We start from the raw sequence: 25,687 nt of genomic DNA, 5'->3' as shown, positions 1-25,687 counted from the left end.
AAAGAAACCTGAATAATTGGGTGCATTATTTTTCAAGTAAAGTAAATAATTGTTTAACACTACTAAAATTTTCAATAAAATATGTTTTTTTTTACAAAAATTAGTTAATCCATTTGAATTCATTTTAAATTGTCAATAAAATGTGTTTGTAGAAATTGGATTTTTTTTAAATTCACCTAATCCAATTTTTTTTCAGAAAAATTTTCAATAAATTTATATATTAAGAATAATATAGATATTATATTTCATTTATTTTATATATAAAATGTTAGCAATCAGGAACTAATAATATATATAATTATATTTGCCATTCATTTTTTTTCATTAAAAAATTAGAAGTTTTTTGCCCGTTAAGTAAAAATTTAAATTTATACCAATTTAGATTTCAGAAAACTTTATCAAACATACAAACATATGTATGTGTACATATGTAAATATACATGTATGACTTTTATTTATTTTTTATGGGCCGTTAAATCGAAATAACATTTTTAACTAAAAAAAATGCAGAAAACTTATGAATTCGACATTTAAGAATTTCGCAACAAAACTCAAAATATTTTTTTTTTCAAGTCAAGTTCGTGTTTAAAATAAAAACCCGACGAAAATATGCAACTTGATTTTACGAAATGTAAAGAAAAAAATTTTAACTCAAAATATATTTTTTATAAAGTCAAGTTCGTGCTAAAAATAAACCTCAGAAGAAAATATAAATTTTTTCGTCGAAATTTAAAATAAAGAGAGACATAAAAGTTAGAAGCTTCCGATTAGATTATGTCTTCTGGCATAATTTGTTTCAACAAATATTAAAGCAGCAAAGAACGAAAAAAATTAAGTAAAAAAGCGATGAAAATTTGGAGATTATAAATTTTTTAATAAAGAAGAGCTAAACAAATTTAATTTCTTGTTAAATTAAACTAAAATGTTTTGTTAAATCGGTTTTGTTTTTTAAATCGAGGAAAATTTTAAAAAATTCAAAGTTTAGTTATAAAAGTATGGTGTATTTAAAATCGTTTTAAATAGAATTATGTAGTCTAGCATAATTTATAGAAAAAAAGTAAATAAGGAAATAAAAAAAAATATGTTGAATTCAATTTAGATATTTTTTAAAGTTCATCAAAATCAAAACAGTTATTCTATATTCTTTTTTATTTATTTATTTTGTTATAAATCAAAGAGGAAAAATTGTGAAATAAAACATGGTATATTAAAAAGGTTTTTAAATTAAATTCTTAATGTTTTCTGGAGAAATTCACCAAAAAAGTGGAAAATAAACAAAAAATTATTTTCAAAATCAATTCAAAGTAAATAAATAAATAAATAAATAAAAAAATATTTTCAAACTCAATTAATTATTTTTGATTTTTATATAAAATTTTTTTAATTGTGTAAAATAATACAGAAAAAAATATTTAAAAAATCATAAAAAATGAAGATTTACATAACTTGCCATTATGGAATACAGATATCAATGTATATGTATGGTAAAATCATAAGAGATAAAAACAAATATTTTATATTTTTGCAAATTAAAACAAAAATTCTTAATATTTTTTATAAAATTAAATTCGTATAAAAAATAAAAATAAAAGAGAAAAAAACAAAGAAATTTCCCACCAAATTTAAAAGATAAAAATATAAAAACTAAAAAAATTGGTCAAATTTCAATTAAAAATAAAAGTTAAAAATTTTGAAAATAAAAAAAAAAAAAAATTTAATAACAAATAAATAAAGGAATTTAAAAAACAAATGGGAAAATAAAATTATCGTTTTTCTTGTTAAAAAACACCGCCGAAAAATTGCGTCCAAATAGATTATCAATGTTGAGGAAACGAGTCATAGCAAAAAAAAAAAAAGATATTATTTAGTTTAAACTGAGATCAATATTTTTAAAAAGTAAATTGGTTGTAGGGGCAAATATGTATACATATGTATGTCTTTGTAAGTTTTCAGTATTATTTTGTATGTTAAAAAATTGTAATTATTGTTTGAAAAGGAGAATGGTTGATATTTAAAGGATGCATCAGGAATTTAGTGGACTACAAACAAATTACGGATAAAATGATTGCCAAAAAATTAATGAACATATATATAATATAGTAAAAATTATAATAAAATGAAATTTATTAATTAAACTAAAAAAACAAGCTGCTACTAAAAATATGATGCAAATCCTTTAAATAATAGTTTATATATTTTCAAATTCATTAGCTAAAAATAAGTACAACTGTATTTATTTTGAATTGTGTTTCACTTACTAATTACCTTTCCTCGCCAGTATACTAATATATCTATAAATATATGTATGTACATACATATATTATTCTTTGGACTCGGGAATATTATAAGCTGCGTTCCTATTCGTGATCGATGATCTCAAAGTCACTTTCGGAGGAGCGGTCTTCCTCCTTTACTTTGCTTTTGCTACTGTTGTTGGTAGCTACATTTTTGTTTCCTAGCCCGATTAGGCCGCTGACAAGGCTAGGCAGTAGCTTGCTGCCACCTTCGAGTAGTGCTTGAGCGGATGTTGTGGCGACTAAGGCGGCAACAACGCCATCATTCGTGGCGGTGTTGACTGGTTTTGCCGAATCGGTAAAATTTAAACCTTTCGACAAATTCTCCTCCGATGATGAGGAGGAGTCAGACTTAAAGTGACACTTCTCAAAGCGTATATTACTGGCAATTGTGCGCGGATCTGCATTTAGTTCATCAACATTGATGACCGGCATCAGATCATCATCATCATCTGTGGAGTTTTCATTCAACTCCGGTATGGAGTCGGGGATTAAAAGCTCTGATGGTATATCATCACTTCCATCACTAGCGTCATCACCATCATCATCTTTATCATCGATGTCCTCCGTCTTTATAGAGTATGAGGCTTGATCGCTTGCACGTGCCAATAGCACAAGATTATTTGAGCTTGTGTCTGGCAAAAATTCATCATCCGTTTCGGACTCACTGTCCGTACCTGTCTCTGTGCCGGTCCCTGTTTCGCTACCACTGTAGTCGTCATAACAGCGTTTGCCACGGCGTCCTAAAATATAAAAAAATATATGCATAAATATTATTGATGGGATATTTTATCATAAAAAAAAAACTTACGCTCTCTTCGTAAAGCCTCATATTCAACCTTATTCGCTAATATAACCGCTGTCGCCACTAACACCAGGCCCAGAGAAAGACCTGTTAATATCGGACCACCGAACGCAAGGATTCCTCCAACAGTAAACAAGGATGCGCCGAACATTTTTCTATTTTCTTTGCGAAATTGGTCAATTTTTTGCAATTCAGGCGGTGGTATAATTCGGAAGTTGCAGCGCGTCTTATAAATCCAGTAGAAGAATAGCGATAGAAAGAAAATGCCTAATGGACGAAGGTGTAGCCTAAATAGTTAAAAGAATTAAGACAATATTAGTATTATGTTTATTATAATATTATGTTCACAGATTTAAAAAAAAAAAGTTAAAAACTTGTAAAGGGTTAGCGTAATATTTTATTAAAAAAAAAACAAAAATCATAATAGTTGTATGTGCAATATGTAAGTGCATGTACCAGCTGATCAAATATGACCCTGATCTGATCAGTTGAAACTGCACGCGTAAACCGAATTGTACAACATTTTTTCCCCAGATTGGTAAATGATTTTATGTATGTATGTACGTGTAGAGTTTGATCTTCATATGTCAATTAGTGTATTTTTGACAGCTTTTTATTTACGACAGAAATAGTTGGCGATTTTTACTACGGAATTTATCTAACAATTTCGATAACATCGAAAAAGATAAAGAAACAGTGCTTCAAAATCAGTGTTGACATCGGATCAAGTGAATAGAGGATCTCCATAACTCTTATGTTTCGACTCAGCACATTTTGGTTAATATTTTGGGTATGGAGCGTGTGCCAAACTGGTACCAAACGACCTGAATCTTGAATGTTTTGCTTAAACGACGTTAAGTAGAGGTCTCAAAATAGATGCTTGTCAACTGAGGACCCTACAGTCATCAAACGCTACATTACTGGTGACGCGACGTTAGTTTAAGAATATGACTTCGAAACTGTGCAAAATGTTGAGAGAATATGCCGCTCCAAAAATGAACCGAAACCGAAAAAAATCTAAATTCGCTAAAGGCACTGAGGTCTATTCCAGCCGAGGCTTATAGCAAACGTAAAAGAGTATATTTTGAAGCGATAATAGATTTTTTTATAAGATAAAGATTTTTTATTCCGTTCCCGTTCCGGAACGAATTCGGATTTTTTATCGAATCAATATTTTATTTTATTAATTTTTACATGAACATTTATTTTATTTGCTTATCAGTCCGGGTCAAATTTGATCAGATGGTGTGTATGTAAAAATTGCCTACATCAATGTATATAGAAGTATTTTTATAACGAATAATATCTAATATTATTTAACGAATATAATTTTCTATCTTTTGAAATGTAATTTTTTTTGAAAATAATTATATCATAATGTTTTTTGCAGTTTAATATTATGGGCACCATTGCCAGATGTAACTTTAATCAAAACGCATGCAACATACATACATACATACACATGCACATATGCATGTACATATGTATATCAACACATACTTATTTTTATACATTTATGCTTAGTTAAGCCACTAAGAGGTGTTCGACCTTGATGCCATACATACATATGTAAGCAATATATGCAATGTTTCAATTCCATCAGCATTAGACTGCTTACAATTTGCTATAATTACCATCTACTTTATATATGTATGTATGTAGTATGTATGTATGTACATATGTACTCTATTAGAATATACATATGTACATACATGGTGTTATAATATATGTACACACTTATAAATATATACAAATATTCATAGGCTTGTGTGCTTGCAAACAATACGGAACCAAAATAAATGATCTAACTTTGTAAGAACACAAACAAGCACCGACTGCAGTGTCAATAACAATAACAACACAAGCGAAAATAACAGATTGCTGGCAACAACAACAAAATTCACTTTATCGAATTATCAGCTGATTTTTGCGACGTACGAGTGAATATATTCCACATACACACTTCGTAAACACGCATTCATACACTGAGCCATAGAAAGAGATGTGTGTGTGTGTACTTGTAGACAGCTGTCTAGGCTGGTGTGTGCAGGTGAAAAACGCCACACCATTGCTCATAACAAGAGGAATACCGCGTGAAATCATCAACCGATAAGACAAAATTAATTGCAGGCACTCACACAAACCAAAATACAAATTTATACGTATACATACGTAGGTGTATGAATGTACATCAAGTGTGCTTACACAACGCGATATCACAACCGTTTTGTTTACAAACACAAAATGCGTTCTATTTATTGTTCTTGATAAACTTTCATATAGTTTAAGGTAATTTTACTTAAATTCGTTGATTGTGTTATGCGTATGGTTCATGTATGTACATACATATGTAGATATAGTCATCCTCTATATACATTTGTATATGTATGTATGTACATACATATGTATATTCGTATCAATTAACTTTGCAAAAATAGCTTATTTGTAGAAGACTTTTCGCTCAATAAAAGCCAACAATTAATGGGCGTTGGAAAACAAAGCGGACGATACACAAATCCATCTACACATGTGTCTACTTATGTACATACATATGTATGTACATACATATGTATGTGCAAGAGCATGATGTCAATATTTTAACAACTTGGTTTTGATCTGCCAGTTTATATGGCAGCTATAGGCTATAGTAGTCCAATATCGGTGGTTCCGTCAAATGGCCAGCTTCTTGGTGAAAAAGGATTTGTGCGAAATTTCCGATCGATATCTGAAAAAATGAGGGACTAATTCGCGTATACATATGTATGTATATATACATATATTACAGACAGACAGACGGACATGGCTAAATCGACATGTGATAATTTTTATATGAAAAATTTGTAGGGTTTCCGGAGGCATTCTTCGAACTTAATATGCCCTGTTCAAGGTATAATTGGAATTTTTATTTTTTTCTAAGTGAGCAAATTTTGGAAAAATAATCTTTAACATCACAACAACTAAATTTGATTTTGAAAACTCACTCAAAATATTTAAAAAACTATGATGTATTTTAAAAACATTTTTTATTATAATATACATACATATATTAAGAGTTAACAGTTATAAATATTTTTTTAATTACCTACTGATGCACTTACATACATACATACATTTGTATGTACATATGTATGTAGATGTATGTAAGCATGTATATTTAAAATGGTATACTTTGAAAAAAAAAATATGAATTATAAAAAAAGTAAAATATTTTAAAAATACTTTAAAATTAATAAAAAAAATTTTGATAGCTTAATTTTAAAATTTAAAATTAACCCGCAAATGTAATTTTTAATATTACAATTTTAAATTTACATATTGACTTATATTAAAAATGCCAAGCATTAAAAAAACAGGCACTTCTGCTTAAAAAAAATATAATATACAATTTTAAAAAGATCTCAAAAATTGATATAAAATTTTTTAATGCTTCATTTTTCAACAATTTTTAACTCATTTTTCAACAATTTTTAACGCATTTTTCAAAAGTCTAGTTCACAGTATACCTTTCAAACATTTTACATTCATATGTACATATGTACATACGAATCAAATTTTGTATATTTTGTTTCGAACCAAACACGTGTGAACAGGTTTAAATACGCATTCAATAAAGTCTCACACTTGCACGGAACAACGTTTTAAATTTATTCAAAAATCATTACTATGACTCCAATGTTTTACGCATTTATTTGGAGCCATTAGATTAGAAATAACAAACAGCTGTTTTCCCAATGTTGAATGAACAGTTACTTTTATTCTACATAATGGCGCTGACTGTCATCGTTGCAAGTCAGCTGACCGCACAGCTGCTACAAATGCATTTTCGAATTTTAGCTTCATTTGTATGATCTTAGCATTTTATTTACACGCTTGTAAGTCAATTACAGTGCATATTCGATTCTCATTTACACGCTGTAGCCACTCACTAGCTGCGTTGACGGCACATGCGCATTTACACTGGCCACCGGATGCGCAGCACGATAAAAAAGCGAAAGAAAACAACAATGAAACAAAAAGTGTTGTCGTAATTACGCCATACTACAACGTACTACATACATATGTATATACGAGTTATTTCTATGTGTGTAGGTACATACTATTTATTCACAAGTTTTATAGCTTTTTTACAAAAATTACAACGGCGGGAATTCTCGCTAAGCAAAAGTACCAAAAATTACGACTGCCAGCGAACGACTAACTGACAAAAATCAAACAAAACTCAACTTAGGTCAATACAAAACTTAATGTAAACAAGTTATTCTTGTTTTTGTTTGAGTTTTTAATTTTGCTTAAGATAAAAAGAGGTTAAAACAAATTCGTAGTGAAATATTTAGCAATTTACCATAATCTACTCATATAATGTACATAGGTATGTATGTATATCGCTAAGTATAGTTCTAATCTAAGTCGGTTTTGTATTTGTATAAGCAGGAAGCTTAGAAGTACCAGTTATATTATTTAAAAACAAAACCAGCTGTTTGCGCCGTCACTCAATTGCGCCCAGAGCGAGCGAACAGAAGAAGAGGCGACGATGTACGCTCGGCTGTCACTGGTCAGTGTTGTTTTCTAATATGCTTAATTAATATTATTAAATAATAAGTTATTTCTTCATTCCTTCAGGGTTTAATATACATAAGTATGTAGGTTCTTCACTGATAGTCTCTCCAAAGCCAGAGTGCTAGAGAAAAATTTTTTATGACTCAACTAAGCTTAGAAATACTGACTAGAAATTCCTAGAGTGATAGCTGTCAAATCAAATTAAAAAGTTCTGATTGACATTGAATTGTGTCTTCGCGCAAAAGTGCGATGCAAATTTTCTGGAATCACCTTTTTGAATCATATCAAGAAATAGACAACTTTTTATGAATTGTTGAAGAAAAATATCTGCCAAAAAATATAGTACGAGGAAAACTGCGCGCCCGGGAAAAAATGTCCCCGAGCTCGCTGCTCTCTCGTGAACTGAATTTGACTCAGTATACTTTTTGTTGGAACCAATGATCAATGCTGCTTAACTGCCTATGACTGATCATTTGGAAATAGAATTATTGGTGAGAAAAGGCCGAAATTTTTATACGAAATTGGAACGAGAAGGTGATATTCATAACACCCAGACGCTATGGCTACAAATTGTGACAAAAAAGCACACGGAATTTATAATTAAATTCCCCGGATAATGAAATTTCAAAAAAATGTATTTTGCTAAATTGGCAGGACTGTCATTAATTACTATGCCAAAAATGGCCGCGGTCTGTCAACCGGTTTATTTACAGCAGCTTCTTAAGTTGGTACATCTTAGTAGTGCGTTGCGATTTTTACAATGGATAAAAATATCGGACAACGGCCTGGACGACCTTCGACCTCTTCAACTGATGAAAGTATAAAAAGTGCTTGAAAATCGTCAGGCTAGAAATTGCAAGAGAGTTCGACATCTCTCGCGAGTCCGTTCGAATAATTTTGGTGGATATTTGGGTATGAAACGCGTTCTTGCTCGACTCGTCTCGATAAAGCTGAATTTTTTTCAAAAAGAGTACCAAAAACAGGTCTCTTTGGACATCCTTGATCGTACGAATTCTGAGCCCACATTCATTGAGAGCACTATAACTGCCGATGAGACATGGATTTATGAGTTTGACATGCAAATAAGTCAACAATCATCGGAATAGAAGAAAAAAAACGAGCCGAAACCAAAAAAACCACCCCAAATCTACTCAAAAATCAACGTAATGCTTATTGTTTTTTTTGATATTCGAATTTAAAGCCAAAAACGCAATGAATACTATCGTTCAACCACCATATTCACATGATTTGGCTCAGTGTAATTTTTTCTTATTCCTCAAACTGAAATTAGCGCTCCATTGAACCAATTTTAAGCTGATCGAAGAGATAAAACAATTCACTGAAGGATCTGAAAGCCATCCCAAAAAGTGCTTATAAAAAGTGTTTCAAGGACTGGAAAAATCGTGTAAGTGTTCTACATCTTGTTTCCGAAAACTTTTCCGTCACTACCAAAGCCAAAATTTCACTCTATTTTATTCCAAATAAAAGTTCTTTAACTTTATCACCCGATGTATAGTATGTATGTACATATATGTAAATATATATTTGGAGTACTACGCACAAAAAAAACAATAAAAATAAAAATGAAAACAAATAATAAAATAAACTTATAAATGTTTACTATAATAGCAAAAACACCGTTAAAACAGAATTATGCTATAAACAAAGTCCAAATAGCGAGTTGAAGGTCGCAAAGAATGATGAACTCGAAACTTGTTACTATTAACACTGGCTAACTGGAATTTTAAAGAAACTGGCAAAAAAAAAAAAAAAAAATAATAGGCAAGCATTAGCAGTGCAAAAAGACTAAATTTAAAAGCAAAGAAAAGAAATGAAAGAATTTTATTTGCATACAAAGGCAGTACTTATATAGACGCTTTGAAATAAGTATAGTATATTCCATATACTTATAAGTGTATTTAAAGCACAGATGGCAAGTAGTTTTATGCCTACAAAAAAGGAAAAATACTACGAGCTCACAAGTTGCATTCAGAGACGTCTTGGATTCATTAAAGGGGCGCACATACTAACGCTGGTTGTTAATGTAATTTATGCGCTAATTAAGTAATTTAAACAGGTAATTGATTAACTGACATTTAAGTTATGTCTGCAACACAAAGGCAAAGCAAATACAAAGCGAAAACAGAGATAAATTGCATTAACTGTAATATTATCTGAAATGAGCAACAAAATGACACAAAACGTGTAGTCTATTTAAGCTTAAAATTCAAACAAAATTGTTAATTAATTGCGAATCATATTTAAGTAAATAATTAACTCTATAATATTAATGATTAAATTAAAACAAACAATGAACTCTTCTTTAGTTAAAAAGCAAAGGCCCTAAGGGCACAATTTCATTGCTTCAGAACTCTGGAAACCCAGATTGTATCAGCTTCACGTTCGTTACTGTGTGCAGCTGCAACGCCTACTGTGTACACATGCTCACCTTTGGCAAGATAAAAAGCATGCGGAATTGGAAAGCAACATTTATTTATTCTTTTTCGTGTTTCATCAATGTGGAATTGCATAGAGTCACGTTTTTTTAATTGTGAAGAATGTGCGCTTTGCTCAGTAAGGCTCACAGGTTAGCGATTCATTTGCGAGTGTTTATAGTAATTAATATAAGCGATAAGTATATAGATAGGTATTATTATATATCAATATGTATGTATGTATAAAAATACTACGGATATACATATATTGTACAATAAATGGCCTATTGTGAGAATACTTGCTTTTGTGGAGAATAACATGATGCCCCCTAACTTTACATGGGAACACACGCAAATGTTCAATTGTATGGAAAATAGAAAGCGGAAGCGTTTTTTTAACACGTTTGGTAAATAATTAGTAGTGAAATATTTCTTTACCAACCAAAAAAGTGGGATTAAAGAAAAAATTGGTGTAATATTTTTTATGATGGTAGCTGTTCATCCGGTGAATTTTGCCATGGAAAAAATTTAAAGACGAGTTTGCTTGAAAATTTGTGTGTTTCAATGGATGAAAATATTGAAAAAGTACTTATTGCAACGCCAGAACGTAAGGATAACTCCTTACAACATCATATAAAGTGAAAAAATTCGTGTTTTAGCTGAAACCTTAACTTAGAACTTGGACGAAGGAAAAAAACTGAAAATGGGATTTTTGGCAGACAATTTTACAAAAAAAAAATTGAAAATTTCACTTTTTTTTCAAATACTTGTAATAGAGAAAAAATCCAAATCAAAAGTCCAAGTTTTTAAGAATTGTATCTCAAAGACCTGTGTAAAATTTCATGAAGATCGGTTGAGTAGTTCTCGAGAAATCTTGTCAAGTCGACATCGAAAACATAGTTTCGAGAAAAACGTGTTTAAAGACGGCGCACTTAGCCTCGAGCGCACAAGTTCTCTAGGCTGCATCTCCGAAACCATTATTCGAATCAACTTGAAAACCTAGGACAATATTCTAGAGGTGCTGTAGAATTTAATAAGATAATAAAATAATTGATTTTTTAAAACCCGTAAACCCATGTATCCCCTTAAAAAAGAAGTCTTCTTTGTCACAAACAAATGTATTTGAGTAGTACAAAGCACTCAATGAAGGTTGCGAAGTCATTGAAAATGAGGGGCACTCCTCTATTAATGACGGTGAGAACAAAAAAACCAAAGAAACAATACTTGAAAATCGTCGTGTTGGCAAGAGATCATTCCATAAGGGGATCGAAGCCTCTATATATTTATTATGAATCGACTACACACATTTTATGTTAATGTTTTGGTATAAAGCTATGAATGAAACCTAAACTCGTACACGGAACTGAATAATGTATTTTTTCAAAAATAAAGTCTGTTAGAGGTCTCAAAGAGATGATTGACAACGTAACTAAGAAGCCTACATCCAACTTATACAGCATTACTGGCAGTGAGACGTGTTTTTATGAATATACCGTCGTAACCGCTCAATAATCTAGCTAATAGCGCAACAAAAAGGTGCCGAAAAAAAATAAAATTCCTAAAAGACTTTCAGAGTCATCTCAGCTGAGGTCTATAAGAAGTGAAGCCGATAATAAAGTTTTGTATTAAAATACGTGAACATGTTTTTTGCTGTCAGTCCGGTTCAATTTTGATTTCTGTCAGTTTCAGCACATAAAATGGACATTCACCTTTTTATTATAATTATAATTATTATTTCTTAAAATACATATGCCATTGTATAGTAAATAACAAAATTAGAAAGTATTAAACACCTAAAATTATTAAGTAGGCGTTAGTCTCTTCGCATTTTTATGGCAACAATCCGTCACTTCTGCCAGTAAAATGTACATATGTATGTATGTACACAAGAATATATGTACATATGTACATATATATTTTTACGATCTTCATACATTCTCGTACGAAGATAGATATATTTTATTACGTTATTTGTATTTAATAAAAACATTGATTAATTATTATTTATTTTCTTGTTTACTCTTTATAGAAAGGTGTCTATATTTGTACATATGTATATGTACATATGTCTTCAATGACAACGATAACAAAGTCAAGGGATTTTAGCAAGTGAAATCACTTATCTAAGTGCAGAATTTTTATTATTAATGTGTAAATAAAATATTTCAATTAAGTGCCTCAAAGTGAGTGATCTCTTAAAGCCATACAAACACTTGCCAACTTTACACCTATGAATCTGACCCACATAATTTCTATTAAAAACTAGTAGCTTAAGCTATTTTATTTTAATTTTTTGCTCATAAAAATAAGGGGCCTACGCAATTCGCAATAAGAGGCACGTTTCCGTTGTTATCATCTTCTTTACTGGCGTAGAAATCGCTTACGCGGTTATAGCCGTTGCTATCAGCAATAAGTAAAAGTAACTACATAGTTGCTGTTATGTACATATGTATGTGAGAATGTTTACCCACTATTGAGGTATGTATGTATGTGTATGTATGTACATAAGTATATGTAAATACTCATGAGGTGTTCCGCTTCAATTTCAATGTGCGATAAGAGCAAGAAGTGCTTATCAAGCAAATTTGTATTTGAACAAAAAATACAGTGTTGTGCAGCGAATTGGAAATGTAAACAAACTGGCTGAAAGAAGAAATGCGTTTAGCGAGGATATATTTTTATAATTAAAATAGTTCTAGCCAGATCATGAGATATTTGTATGTATTATATGCCTTAATTCCACATGCCTCATTAGAAAAAAATTATTTAAAAGATGGACAAAATTTAGTAACTGCTATATCTTTACTTTCGAAGATATATAACTAGCTGGCTACATATATAGATAGCAAGTTCAATACACCAAACTCAAACTCAAAACTATAAAATTTTAATTAAAACTTGTGAGAGAAAAATAAAAATGTCACGCCACTTGTATTTACCGCAACGCTGCCAATAAACTTTACATCACTGTAAGTGGCTGAGTCAAAATGTGATACAATATGTATGTATGCTAATTATGTATTTATATTCATTTGACAGAAATATTTATTTGCTTTTCTAGCGGCGAATGTAAATACAGAGATAAGAAAAAGAAATATATATATACATACATACATATGTATGTACAAAGTACATTTGTTGAGCTTTCTTTACACTAGTCATTTGCGAGAGAATGTATGAGAGAGTATGTTCATAGGTAGGCAAGCGGACTGTATTACATGTCTCTTTAAATACTTAGGAACATTTAAGAATTATGTAAATAAATTTGTGCTTATATCTGCTCTGATCTCTTGTTAGTGAGCGTCAAAAGAACACTCGCTTAGGTAATAAAAATGTTTGTTAAGGGGTTACGTGGGTTCCCTCGAGTAAAACAGTATAACTATCAATATCATCAATAGACAAAAGTCCTTCAACCAAGTCTTCTAAGACTTGTATCTCAATCTGAGTAGTTCTCGAGAAATCTTGCCAACCGACTTCAAAAACAGTTTCTAGAAAAACGTGTTTAAAGACGGCACACTTAGCCCAGCTAGCCTCGAGTGCATAAGTTCTCCGGGCTGTATCTCCGAAACTATTACTCGGACCGACTTGAAAATTTAGCACAATATTCTAGAGGTGTTGTAAGACAATAAAAAATTCGATTTTTTTAACCCGTAAACCCATATATAGCCCCTTAAGAAAAATTGGTTCATTTATGTGACTTTAGAAAATCAAACGTAAAAAATATTTCGAAAATCTCAAGGATTTTTTATAGAAAATATTTCAGAACACCAGTGAAAAAAACAGAAAAATAAACATATCAGATTGGAGAGATATAAATACATCGAAAGCGACTTTAAAAATAAGAATAAAGCCTCTAAGAAATTAAATAAAAGAAGTGAATACCTGTGTTCTAGTATAACCTACTTGTCAGCATTTCTTCAAATCCGATAAGAAAAAAAAAACATGTTTATTACATTTTTAACCCAAAAAGGGTACTATTAGTTATGTTAAGTTTAGCACGAAGTTTGTAACAACCAGCAGAAAAATTCGAACGTACAAGTATACCGATCTGAAATTTTGCACACTTTTCTCCTCAAAAAGCTGCTCGGAAGCGTTGATATCGGAAAACTTTGGAATCTACGTACTACATACAAACTGAACAATCAATTTCAAGCTGCTGTATGGAAAACTTTTTTATTTGACAAGAAAGCTTCACATGACATGGATCTTAATCCTATCCAACGCTATAATCTCCGAAGAAATTGTTCAGATCAGATCACAATAGCACATAGTTTCTATACAAATTGATCAATCAAAATCAAGATCGTCAAAATTATATTGCTTTGGTGTAACCGAAATTACCGTGTTTTCTTGTTTTCATTAAAGGTTGTAAAATACGAAAACTGCCATTGTTTACCGTTGTTTGTTTATCATTGAACGATACGTCATGGCAAAAACAAAGTTGACAGCGCATTATCGAATATTTACTTGGCATTTTTATTTTACAACTAAAGTAAATAGTTTTTATACAATGCATATACTATGTACAATATAATATATACTATAAAACATAGCTATCTGTGTATATGGAATTTTCATTGAAGATAGTGTCGGATAAACGAACTCAAATTGGCGAGCACACAAATTCGTAAGGAATTTTTTTAAAAATATCCAAATGACGTGTGCTCGCTATGTTTACGTAATATTAAGGTAAATACAAATTTTCTATGTTACATATGTAACTTACCTAACTAAATATACTACATATATGGGAAGGGTATATAAATGCCATCATTTATGTAATTCTAACCTCAACAAAATTGACTTTCGTAGCTGATTTTCTTGGCACCGTGCGAAATCATTGCAATTGAGCAGGAGCCAATAACATCTGTTGTGCTGCTAGTAATTAGGTGAATCGTCGTCGCGCTACACCTCATTGCATCTTAGAAAGGTGATGAGCATGGGTTTAGTCATACACACACACACATGCATGCAAGCATGTAGTCATAGACAAGTCAAGTGATAAATATGTTTATTGTGTGAGGATGAGCGATAAAACACTACGCTTGCATAATTAACTGCAAATTGACTGTTTGCGGCAATTAAATTTCGGTGCTACACAAAAACACATACTTGCATATATGTACATATATGTATGTACATATATGTATACAGGAAAGACACATTTATACAGTGTATGTGTCGAGCTAAATATAAGGCAGACACATTGTAATGATTTTCTCCATATTTTCCTGATTAGTTGTGTAATAAGTAGCAACGGTAAACTATTTCTAGAAAGGTGTGAGAATTATACATATTAAATATGTGAGAGTGCACACACATTTTACAAGTAATCTGTGACTTTCATTACAGTGCCCTTGTCAGTATATGTAGAAGGTGGAGTATATAAAAAAAATACATAAATACATATTTTCGAACACGTAACCTAAACGGGTGGTTGGGAAAAATATTGAATTGTCGATTTTTCCGAAGGTATACGAAAAAATTGACGTATACTCCACAGCAGCTGTGTCTATCACATATGTACATAACTGTGGCCACCCCTCTTCACCCTACATATACCACCCTTATATTTAATCCGTACAATATTTAGTCATGTTTCCAATAAGCCGCCTAAAACTGTATGTACGCAATAAAATTACGTTTTAAATATAAAAATATATTTTGCCGTACTCTACCTAGCCGTTAGCAGCAAAAGTCGCTCTGTAAATATTTTATATACATATATTTGTACATACATATGTATGTATATAACAATATATAGTATGTTTCTAGAGTATGTAGTTAGCATTAGTGGTGAAGTAATACAATATAATATTTACGTAGACTGAGCTTCAAGTACTCTTTTAAATATTATACAATATGTAATTTAAAGGCATTTCTTGGAACTGAAGTACGACCTTGAATTTTAGCAATATTATAATATTAATAATAATTAATTACATATTTTATAAAAATGTAAGCTATTGTCAACAAATCAAAACAAAGCACTTAATTTTCATAATCTATAAAGATTTCATTTGTTTTAACTCGTCATAATGAGATACAAGCACAATGTAGAACCTAGTTTCGGTACATTCACATGGTTCTACGTTATCGAATGCTTTCTTAACCAGTGAAGCAATGTCAGCTCGGCACAACCCTATTCGGAGCAAGTTCATACGTTCTTCGGCATATCTCCAATCGTATTTCAGACATGAAGAGTTTTCTCATGGAATCTGTTTGCTTTTCGGCGTCGGCAAGAGAAGGCCATGACAAACACCGTATTTCGAAATACATTTTTAACATAGTTCGTGAGTTCTTAACCAAGAAAATCCATCTCAATCTAACCCAACTTTACTGTCTCTCTATTCTCAGATCTTATATCCAAAACTTTTTATTATTATTTAATCGACTTAAATCGTTGGACATTAATATACCTTGCCCTGGGTATATCAAGTTTGCGAACGAAGTTTGTAATACCCAGTAAAAACGTCGGAAACTCTATAAATGATCGACGTAACGAGATGAGCAAATTTCGCCTAGTAGGTCTGCCTGTATATACGCGAACTAGTTTTTAGTTTTTGAAATATCGATCTGAAATTATGCACACGTAATTTTCTCTCCAAGAAAATGCTTTTTTGTCGGAATAGGAATATGGCACTACAGCATATAGCTGCCATACAAACTGAACGATGAAATTTGGTACGGATTATTGTCTAAAACAACGCTATAATCTCCGAATAAATTGTTTAAATCGAATCAGATAGCAATACTGGCCGATCAAAATAAATTTTTTTATGGTTAACTATAGCATATAGCTGCCATACAAACCGACAGACCAAAACCCAGATAAAGATCTCTTTATAATGTCTTCGGCTATAAGAAATGCACTTGTGAAGGGTATTATAGTTTCGAACAGCTGAAGTTAATCCTTTTTTATTTTTTTTATAATTCGCAATATATTATAAATATGGACATTGTATAAAGCCTTGCTCTTTTATTTAATATTTCGCAGTTTTGATATATTTTATGAGCTTACGATATTTAAGAGAGAAAAAACTCCAAACATTTAACCCATTTAAACAAAGTCGTTTCTTTTAGCTGAAATTTTTAACTATAGCCATAGCAAATGTATGAATACAAGTACGTATGTATATATGTATGTATGTATATACGACTATATGTACATATATAAATTAATGTAAGTAATCGCGCTGTCGGCATCGAAATGTGTCAGACGACGGTAAATTGATATAAATATGCAAAATGTGCATATGTATATATTTATTTTCAAGAGGCACGTCGCAAAGTAAAAGTACATACATACATACATACATACAAAGCGTATACATTTGTACATAGCATGTTCGTCATATGAGTATGATAATATTTTGAAAAGAAAACGACAGAGTACATTTTTGAAAAGCATCAGCCGATTTCGGTATTAAAATGCATTACGAAAGAATATACATATACATACATATATATATGTATATGTATATAGTTGCCGCTGACTTCCGGTTTTGGAGATATTTGAACTTTAAGTTATTAAAGTTATATATTTAAAGTGTTTCGTTGATTTATAATGAAGTTACACTTAAATTTTCAGCTTTCACATGAACCAAGACTGGCGTTGGCTGCCGCATTTCACAAAAAATAACCGCCGAACCAAAACCGAGGCGGTTTCTTAAAAAAAAAATTACCCTGTTTGATCCATCACCGGGGTATATTTAATTCTTTTGCGTTGAACTTCGTCCAACTTCGGGCTATACCTACTGGAACCAGCACCTTTTTGTGTTGACTACCTTCGGCCGCGCTTCAAAAAAATTACTCCCCACGAACCAACACAGAGATCTTTTCAGTTCTTTTGCATAGAACTGCATTTTGCTCTTCCCGGTCCAAACCGACGTGTACACGTAGAGCTTCCATTTGCGTTGACTGCTTTCGGTCGCGATTCAAAAAAATAAACCTGGTCGGACCAACACCGAGGTCAGTTCTTTTGCGTAGAACATCCTTTCGAAAAATAAAAATAACCCTGGCCAGACCAAAACCGGGGTTTATTTTCAAAAAATTACCTTGGACGGTCCAATCTTTCGCGTAGAGCTTCTCTTTGCGTTTGCGGCTTACGACCACCTTTCACAAAAATAACACTGCCCGGTCCAAACCGGCGTGTATTCGGTTCTTTCGCGTAGAGCCTCAAAAAAATAACTCAGGTCGGACCAACACCGAGGTTTTTTCAGTTCTGTTGCATAGAACTTCTTTTCAAAAAATAACCCTACTTGAACCAACACCAGGATGTATTCGGTTCTTTCGCGTAGAACTTCTTTTCAAAAAATAAAAATAACCCTGGCCAGACCAAAACCGGGGTTTCTTTTCAAAAAATAACCTTGGTCGGTCCAACGCCGGACTATATTCGGATCTTTAAATCCGAAATCGAGAGATGCTATGCTAAAATCCAGCCAAAAGACATTCTGTAATTATACATATGTACATGCATACATTTATATATACTTTTTTGAAAGCACTCTATCTACAAATTTATGAAAATATAGACATAAATATGTGTGAAAACTACATATGCAATAGATGTGAATAACTCATTTTAGATACATTTTGTTTATTATACATATTATTTATTGAAAATGCCGGTGTAAACCATTATAACCATGTATCTAACGGTAGCTACATATTCTCATATGAACGCACAAAATTCAAACCAACAGCCAACAAGTCACATGCAAGTACACTGGGCAGACGGACAGCTTTCAAATCTAGATAGACACACATTCATCTGCAACTAAATGAGCACATTCGATATTCATATACTATATAGTACGTACTATATATGCTACATATTTATATATAGATTTTAATTTGTATGGCCAGCTTCTCCGCAGTGTCATTGCAAACACACCCACTTGCACTACCATAACAGCTTTGTATGTTATATGGACATACATATGTTTATATGTATGCACATGTGCAATACCAGCATTTTCGTTTTCATATTGTAAAACAATTATTGGCCCCCACTTGAGTCCGTCGCAGCCAAGCGGTGGAGTCACATGTTGCTTGTCATCACACCGGCGCGCCGCTGTCGCATTTTGCCTTTGCCTTTGCCTCCGCCTTTGTTTTTGTTTTTGCATTTATTTTTATTTTTGTTTTGGTTTTTATTTATATTTTATTTATTGTTCGTTTTTATTCACTTTTTGCGGTAGCAATTTTGTTAACGATAGAACGATTTGGGAACAACTCGTATATGTACGGTGCATACGACGGCTTCCGACGACTTTCAGTTCTTTGACCCAAATTACGCGTTAAAATAAGATAAACCGAAAATAAAACGCACTCTTTGTCAATATCGTACGCTGCCAACCGATCTTTAGTCAACAGACATCAACAAGCGCCTCCACACCCCCACTTGGCAGCCGAAATTTTACAATTTTTAATGGGTGCGCGGCTACCTCCTGTCGTAGCTGCGACATGCCGACCGCCTTCTTTCGACTTTGCTGCGTTTCAATTATTCGTGTCACATATTATTTTTAAATGAACGACTTTTCCGTTGTTATTTACTATATGTTGAGGAGCCATTTTTGTTGTAATTTCTGTGTCTTAATTTTCGCTTTGTTGATCAACAGCAAATGGTCAGTGCGTCAACGTATCGCCTGCTTTTTGAACACATTAGACCGCAAATATCTTTGGCAGACAATTTCCTCCAATTATGGGTTTGTTATTATCTCGCATAAAATATATTATATATGTATGTGCATGATACATAAATACGTATCTGTTTTGAGTATTAGGGTGCAACCATATTTTTTGTCAATAAAACAGGAAAAAACCTTAACTTCATTCCAACAAAAGATATAATTCCCTTCAAAAGAGTATAAAAATATATTTATTTAGATTTTGATAGGTTAGTTTGTATGGTAGCTATATACTATAGTGGTCCAATCTGAAGAATTTGCTGTAGCGTTGACTTACATAGTATGTACATAACGTACTCGATATAAAGTGATATGTTTTAGATTTTTTTGGAAGAATCAGCATGTGTGCTTAGAAACTAATGAAGAAAATTGCTGTGCTTTCAGTTTATTTAGAAATGGGAATTTTAGCTCTCCGTTAGGTAAAACTTTAATTACTTTAGTGCTAACTCATGTTCATTGCATGAGTCGAATGTACATATAAAGCATTATTATTAGGGTGACAAAAAAAAAATTTATAAACATTAGGACTTTTTCCAAAAAAAAAAATATAATTTCCCCTAAGAAATTATTGAGTGTAAAATCCTTCAACAATCAATTACCGCAAGTGCACGATCGTAACAAGGCTAGTCGTGATACCGAAACCCATCATCGAAATCTCGCCTCTCCGTTAATTATGTTAACATCGGAAAAGTTTAAGATAAAGTGTTTGAAAATTATCAAGTTGTGATTAGTATTGGCATATCAGAGAATCTTAACATCTCTTACACACATTTTGGTTAATGTTTCGGGTATGAAGCGTATCAATGGTAGGCTCGTTCCAAAAGACCAGAATCTTGAATCTCTTGTAAAAAAAAAAACAACTTCGAATAGAGGTTGCAAAAGAGATGCTTGATTTGATTGATCCAACAATCTTGGCGCTCCTAAATGAGGCCAAAACGGAAAAAAACTAAAGGTTAAAAAGGAGCCTTTAATTCTTCTTCTTCTTAACAATTGTATTAAGGTTCGTGAAAATATTGTTTTCTTCTTGGTCCTGGTCATATAGTCCATGATCAAATATTACATACATATGTATGTATGTATATTTGCTTACGTTTAAACCCATATACATTATCAATTACAAATGTGCGCCTCCCTACATACAGATGAGTGTATATATTTATTACAAATAAGTCACTGGTTTGATTTCAAATCACTAGTTTGCTGTGACCATGAATGTACCAAAAAAGTAATCAAGTAATCGCAAAAAATGTAAACGGCTATATACATATATGTATGTATTAGATGCGTATATACATACATACATATGTAAGTATTAGATGTGTATAGAGACTACTGTATGTATGAACATTTCTTGCAAGTCGCGCACTGGTTTCAAGGTAATTAACTCGGGTTATTACTCCGTAAAGCGATGGTTGATTTGCCACACACCAAACTATATACACAAGTATATTAAATTATTTACTATATAATTAAAAATGTGTTCTACAAAAAGCGCTTAGAAATTTCACAATATCACGTTCGAATGGCGAAGAAGAAAATTTGAGCATATTTGTGGGGAAAACGGCAACAAATCCAACACTGAATGTAGTAAATAAGACTAGAGAATCAGTATAAATGTACACACAAACAAGAATAATTCGTTGGAATACAAAATTAAAATTATATTGCACAGCAGAATGTTCTAATGTGCCACTAATTCTTCATTTCGCAATTAATAATACAATGTATGCTTTAATATTTTGTTCGAAAAATTAATAATACTGCAAATAAAATATTTAAAAGCAAAGCAATAATATGTGCATGTATATGTATGTATGTGTAGGTGTATGTGTGGGTAGCCAAAAATTTTATGAATATTAATATTTTTATGAAATTTGTATGAATGAATGCGTGCAGTGGGGTAATTTTGTGTAATTGTAGTTGTCATAGAAATTTTTGGTAGGAATACTCACCATGACAATGCTACCAAAGATATCACAATCGCTGCGACATTCTTCAACACTAGCCTCCATGGTATGGAAATATTTGACAATTTCGCCTTTACCGCTTGCATTGTGTTTTGTATTTAATTATTTGTTGTTTTTATATTAATTGACTTTTATAAAAAACAAAAATTTGCTATTTTTGTTAGACACCACACTTTAATCGAGCACAAGTTGAATATTTAACGTATTAAAAAATGCACAACATAATTGCAATTCTTGCCCAACACACTGTGTACTATTTGAACTTTAGTGTAATATTTTTTATTTTTTACTTTTTGGTTTTTGCAATTGGTATTTATGAAGTATTGCTGCACCAAATTCGTAGCACTTCGTCGATCAGCGCGTTCTCATACAAAAATTGCTGGCCGCTGACCAAGCTTGCGTTGTCACTTTCGTTTCTAGAGAGAAATTGAAAATTGTGAATGAAGCAAACTATTTGAAATAGACCGCAATATACATATGTATTTACAATATATAAAAGGCTGCAAATGCAAAGCATGTATATATGTACATAAATATAGTGAAAAGCGCGAGAATGAATGATGAAAACTCGAACCTTCCTTGGACCAAATTTTTGCGCAAAATATTAACGCCAGCACAGCGCAAAGGAAAGAATTGAAACAGCGACTTTTTGGCAAAATGACGTTTTTATAAACAGAAAATGTGTATATACATACTGTACTGTGTATATGCACAGCACTACAAAGATCACACCAAGACTAAACTGACGCGCGCCATATTTCAACAAAACAAGAAACCATATTTTATTCTATTTATTGTTATTTTTTTTTAATCACATTTGCGGCTAAATCTCGTGTTTTCTTTCATGTGTGTACATATTTACAAAAATGGATTTATGTGTACTATTTCGAAAACAAGGCGAAGAATAATGCTGGCATTTTACCAAAAACGCAAAAATTTAGCATATCGTACATATTTTGTTTTGGTAAAAATTGTTTTCCATTTGTGAATACAAAGAAAAAAGGAGAAATAACAAAATGGAACACCAGCCAAAGTATAGGAATAATAGGAAGATAGAGAGTTATGCATAAAAATGGAGTAATAATATAAAATGGCGTTTATTACTCAAATTTTTATTTAAAAGTAAGAATAATAATAGATAATTCACTGTATTGGTCGTTCACAGAACGGAAATGGGTAGTTTTTGTAGTCATAACCGAAAAATGCACATGTACAATATATTGACATAAAACTGTACATCAATACTTCCTTTATCGAGAGGGTTCGAAAAGGACCTTATGTATTTACAAAGTAAATATATTTAGTCTGCCATTTTGGTACTTTATTTATAGGCAAGGTTCGAAAAGGACCTTATGTATTTGCAAAGTAAATAAAAAGTCGACCATTTTGGTAAACGATCAAGCCTGAGTGACATACAGGTATAATGTAACTCACAAAATGTCTAAGTGTTTTGACGGTAGATCCATCAATGATTTACCCACACACATAAATATATGTGCATACGCACGTGTATACATATAATACTCACATGCATAAATGTATGCACATATCTACCCAAATATACTTTTAGAAAGCACTGTGTTTTCACAAGTAGATAAGGTCGCAAGTAGGTATATGACTTTGGGTAGATCCTAAATAGATAGATACAAATGCATAGCAGCATGGCAATATCCTAATTCTACTAAAATTTTAACATATGCATGGCATACGCTTACAATTGATGGATTTCTCTGTAAAGATTTTCCAGATTACACTGCAAACAGATTTTTCTTTGTTTTTTAAATGTGACATTTCAAATAACATTTCTATTTTCACACAAATTTATGTATACAAATTTAAAATCTGCCTACCTTCTTAAGGGCGTACCTAACTTTTGTGTTGGAAAATGAGAATAATTGTGATGCCTTCTGCTGTAACAACAGCTGACCAGATAAGGTTTCCAAATAGGCTAGGTAACCGTTTTTGTCTAACTGATATGTATCTACACATAGAAAGCTGATAAAATAGTTACATTTGGAAGCGAAATAAGCAATTTTTATGCATATATCTTATATTTAATATACGATAAGTTATACAAAATGTATTTGTACGAAAAATAGCATCTGTCAAATAAAAATAAGTATTCGTTTTATAGTTTTACCGCTCTACCTGCATTTTCAGGTACACGACGCCATTATAAATATAATACAGGTACTGACACAGGGCACAAAACTGCAATTTGGAATTAGTTTACACTGAATTCGTAAATTTTGAACGAAAACTTCTATTCAAGAACTCTTTAAAGATTACTACCTAGCTACAACTTTTGGGAATCAGTTAGCTATGTCGAATTCAAAGTAATGGAGTTTTAAGTATGGCGTCTTCTATTACCTCCCGCTGTACTGGACACACATGGCGTACAGTATACATACATAGGTGCAAGACGACGAAAAGGCTGATTTTTATATTCACAAAGATACATATGTATGTAAACCTACATATGAATGTATTTAGAAAAGCTGTTTGGCCTTCGTTGTTGTCTGTGGTTATTGCGTCGCAGGGCCGCAAATGAAAATGTTTTCAATGTTTGATATTTCTTTTTAACAATGTATGTACGTATGTATATAAGGCGTATACAAATGAATATTGATGTATTATGTATGTACATGGAAGTTGCGGCTATAGTTTTAGCATATTTTATATTGCTACTGCAGCGCTTCGCAAGAAGAACATATGTACATACTTATATTTATAAAAATATTATATATATTTATATAACACTGCGCATCATGTTGTCGAAAAGAAGTAACTGCATTATTGAATTAATAGCGGTTTGTATGGAAACTCCATAAAATGTCACGCACCGGTATAGAAATACATACGCACCTACATACATACATACATACGCAGTAACGAGGCATAAATTAAATAAAAATTACGTACGTAATTTAGAAAGTATTCATTCTTAACGACATTATTAAAGTTGAAATTCAAATGCAAGCCAGTACGCAACAAACATATGTATGTATGTACATACATATGTATAATATATAATGCCCAGACGCGTTTGTTCCAAACATATGATTTGATTGCAGGCGCAACTTGTATTACATACATACATATGTGCATATGTATATACTTTCTTTGTTCTTAATATATGTACCTAATTATTGCACAGCTTAAAAGTTGTCGTAAGTTTTTCATTATAACAAATTAATATGGAAATGGAATCCATTCAATTTGCGGCACACATTTATTTATATTCCTTTTTTGCGCATTTAGCACAGGAAAAGAAACTCAATTGCGTCAAAACACAATAAATGAAAGATGAAATTGCCAGGGGCGGAGGCACGAACGCGCTGCAGCCCGGGACGCATACCGCACGATATCAGCGGCCTTCAAGGCATATTATGCGACCTTAACAATATGAAAAGCCCTATCTAAGATATAGTAACAATTTTGCAAATTGATGTGCTATTCCTAAACTATGAATTTAAGGGTTTAAAAAAATAAATTTCACTCACCGTTGAATCTTCACACAAAAAAACGCACGAATAGAAGTTCTAAATAAATTTAAGTTTTTACCGCACTGTTCGAAAATCGAAGAGTAACTAAATTGACCATGGTGTTTTCGCTTGGCTTGTATCTTGTCCGCTTTTGTGTATCTTCGCATTTGCACGATTTCTTTTGCATTTTGTTGTTATTTTCATTGTGTTTTGTTTTCCTTGCTTAGCATTTGCTCTCTTCTATTCGAATTCGCGTGAGTGGGAGAAGGAAAATTGCATCAGCCGGTGCATTACAAACAGAGTTGCATTTTCAATAAATTTAAAATTTAGTAATGCCTTCTTAACACCGATGTAAGCACATGATATATCAGATATGTTAATGTTTTATATTAAATCATTGGAATATAATATATTGGAAATAATATTTACATTGTTATATTATTTTTAGGATATTT

At 31.7% G+C, this 25,687-nt stretch overlaps 1 protein-coding gene across 1 annotated transcript; it reads right to left on the bottom strand.

Moving 5' to 3' along the window:
* Positions 1–1,912: 1,912 nt before the first annotated feature.
* Positions 1,913–25,322, bottom strand: LOC120774798. Its single transcript, XM_040104590.1, has 4 exons — positions 25,251–25,322; positions 21,733–22,163; positions 3,106–3,386; positions 1,913–3,037 (listed from the first exon to the last, which is right to left on the bottom strand). The coding sequence occupies exons 2-4, from the start codon at positions 21,831–21,833 to the stop codon at positions 2,358–2,360; spliced, it is 1,062 nt and encodes a 353-aa protein (XP_039960524.1). The 5' UTR covers positions 21,834–22,163; positions 25,251–25,322; the 3' UTR covers positions 1,913–2,357.
* Positions 25,323–25,687: the final 365 nt, after the last annotated feature.

The sequence above is a fragment of the Bactrocera tryoni genome, chromosome 4 (assembly GCF_016617805.1).
Source record: "Bactrocera tryoni isolate S06 chromosome 4, CSIRO_BtryS06_freeze2, whole genome shotgun sequence".
In the NCBI taxonomy this organism is placed as follows: Eukaryota; Metazoa; Arthropoda; class Insecta; order Diptera; family Tephritidae; genus Bactrocera; species Bactrocera tryoni.
The sequence above is the reverse complement of the archived record's forward strand: the minus strand, read 5'-3'. Positions and strand labels throughout refer to the sequence as shown.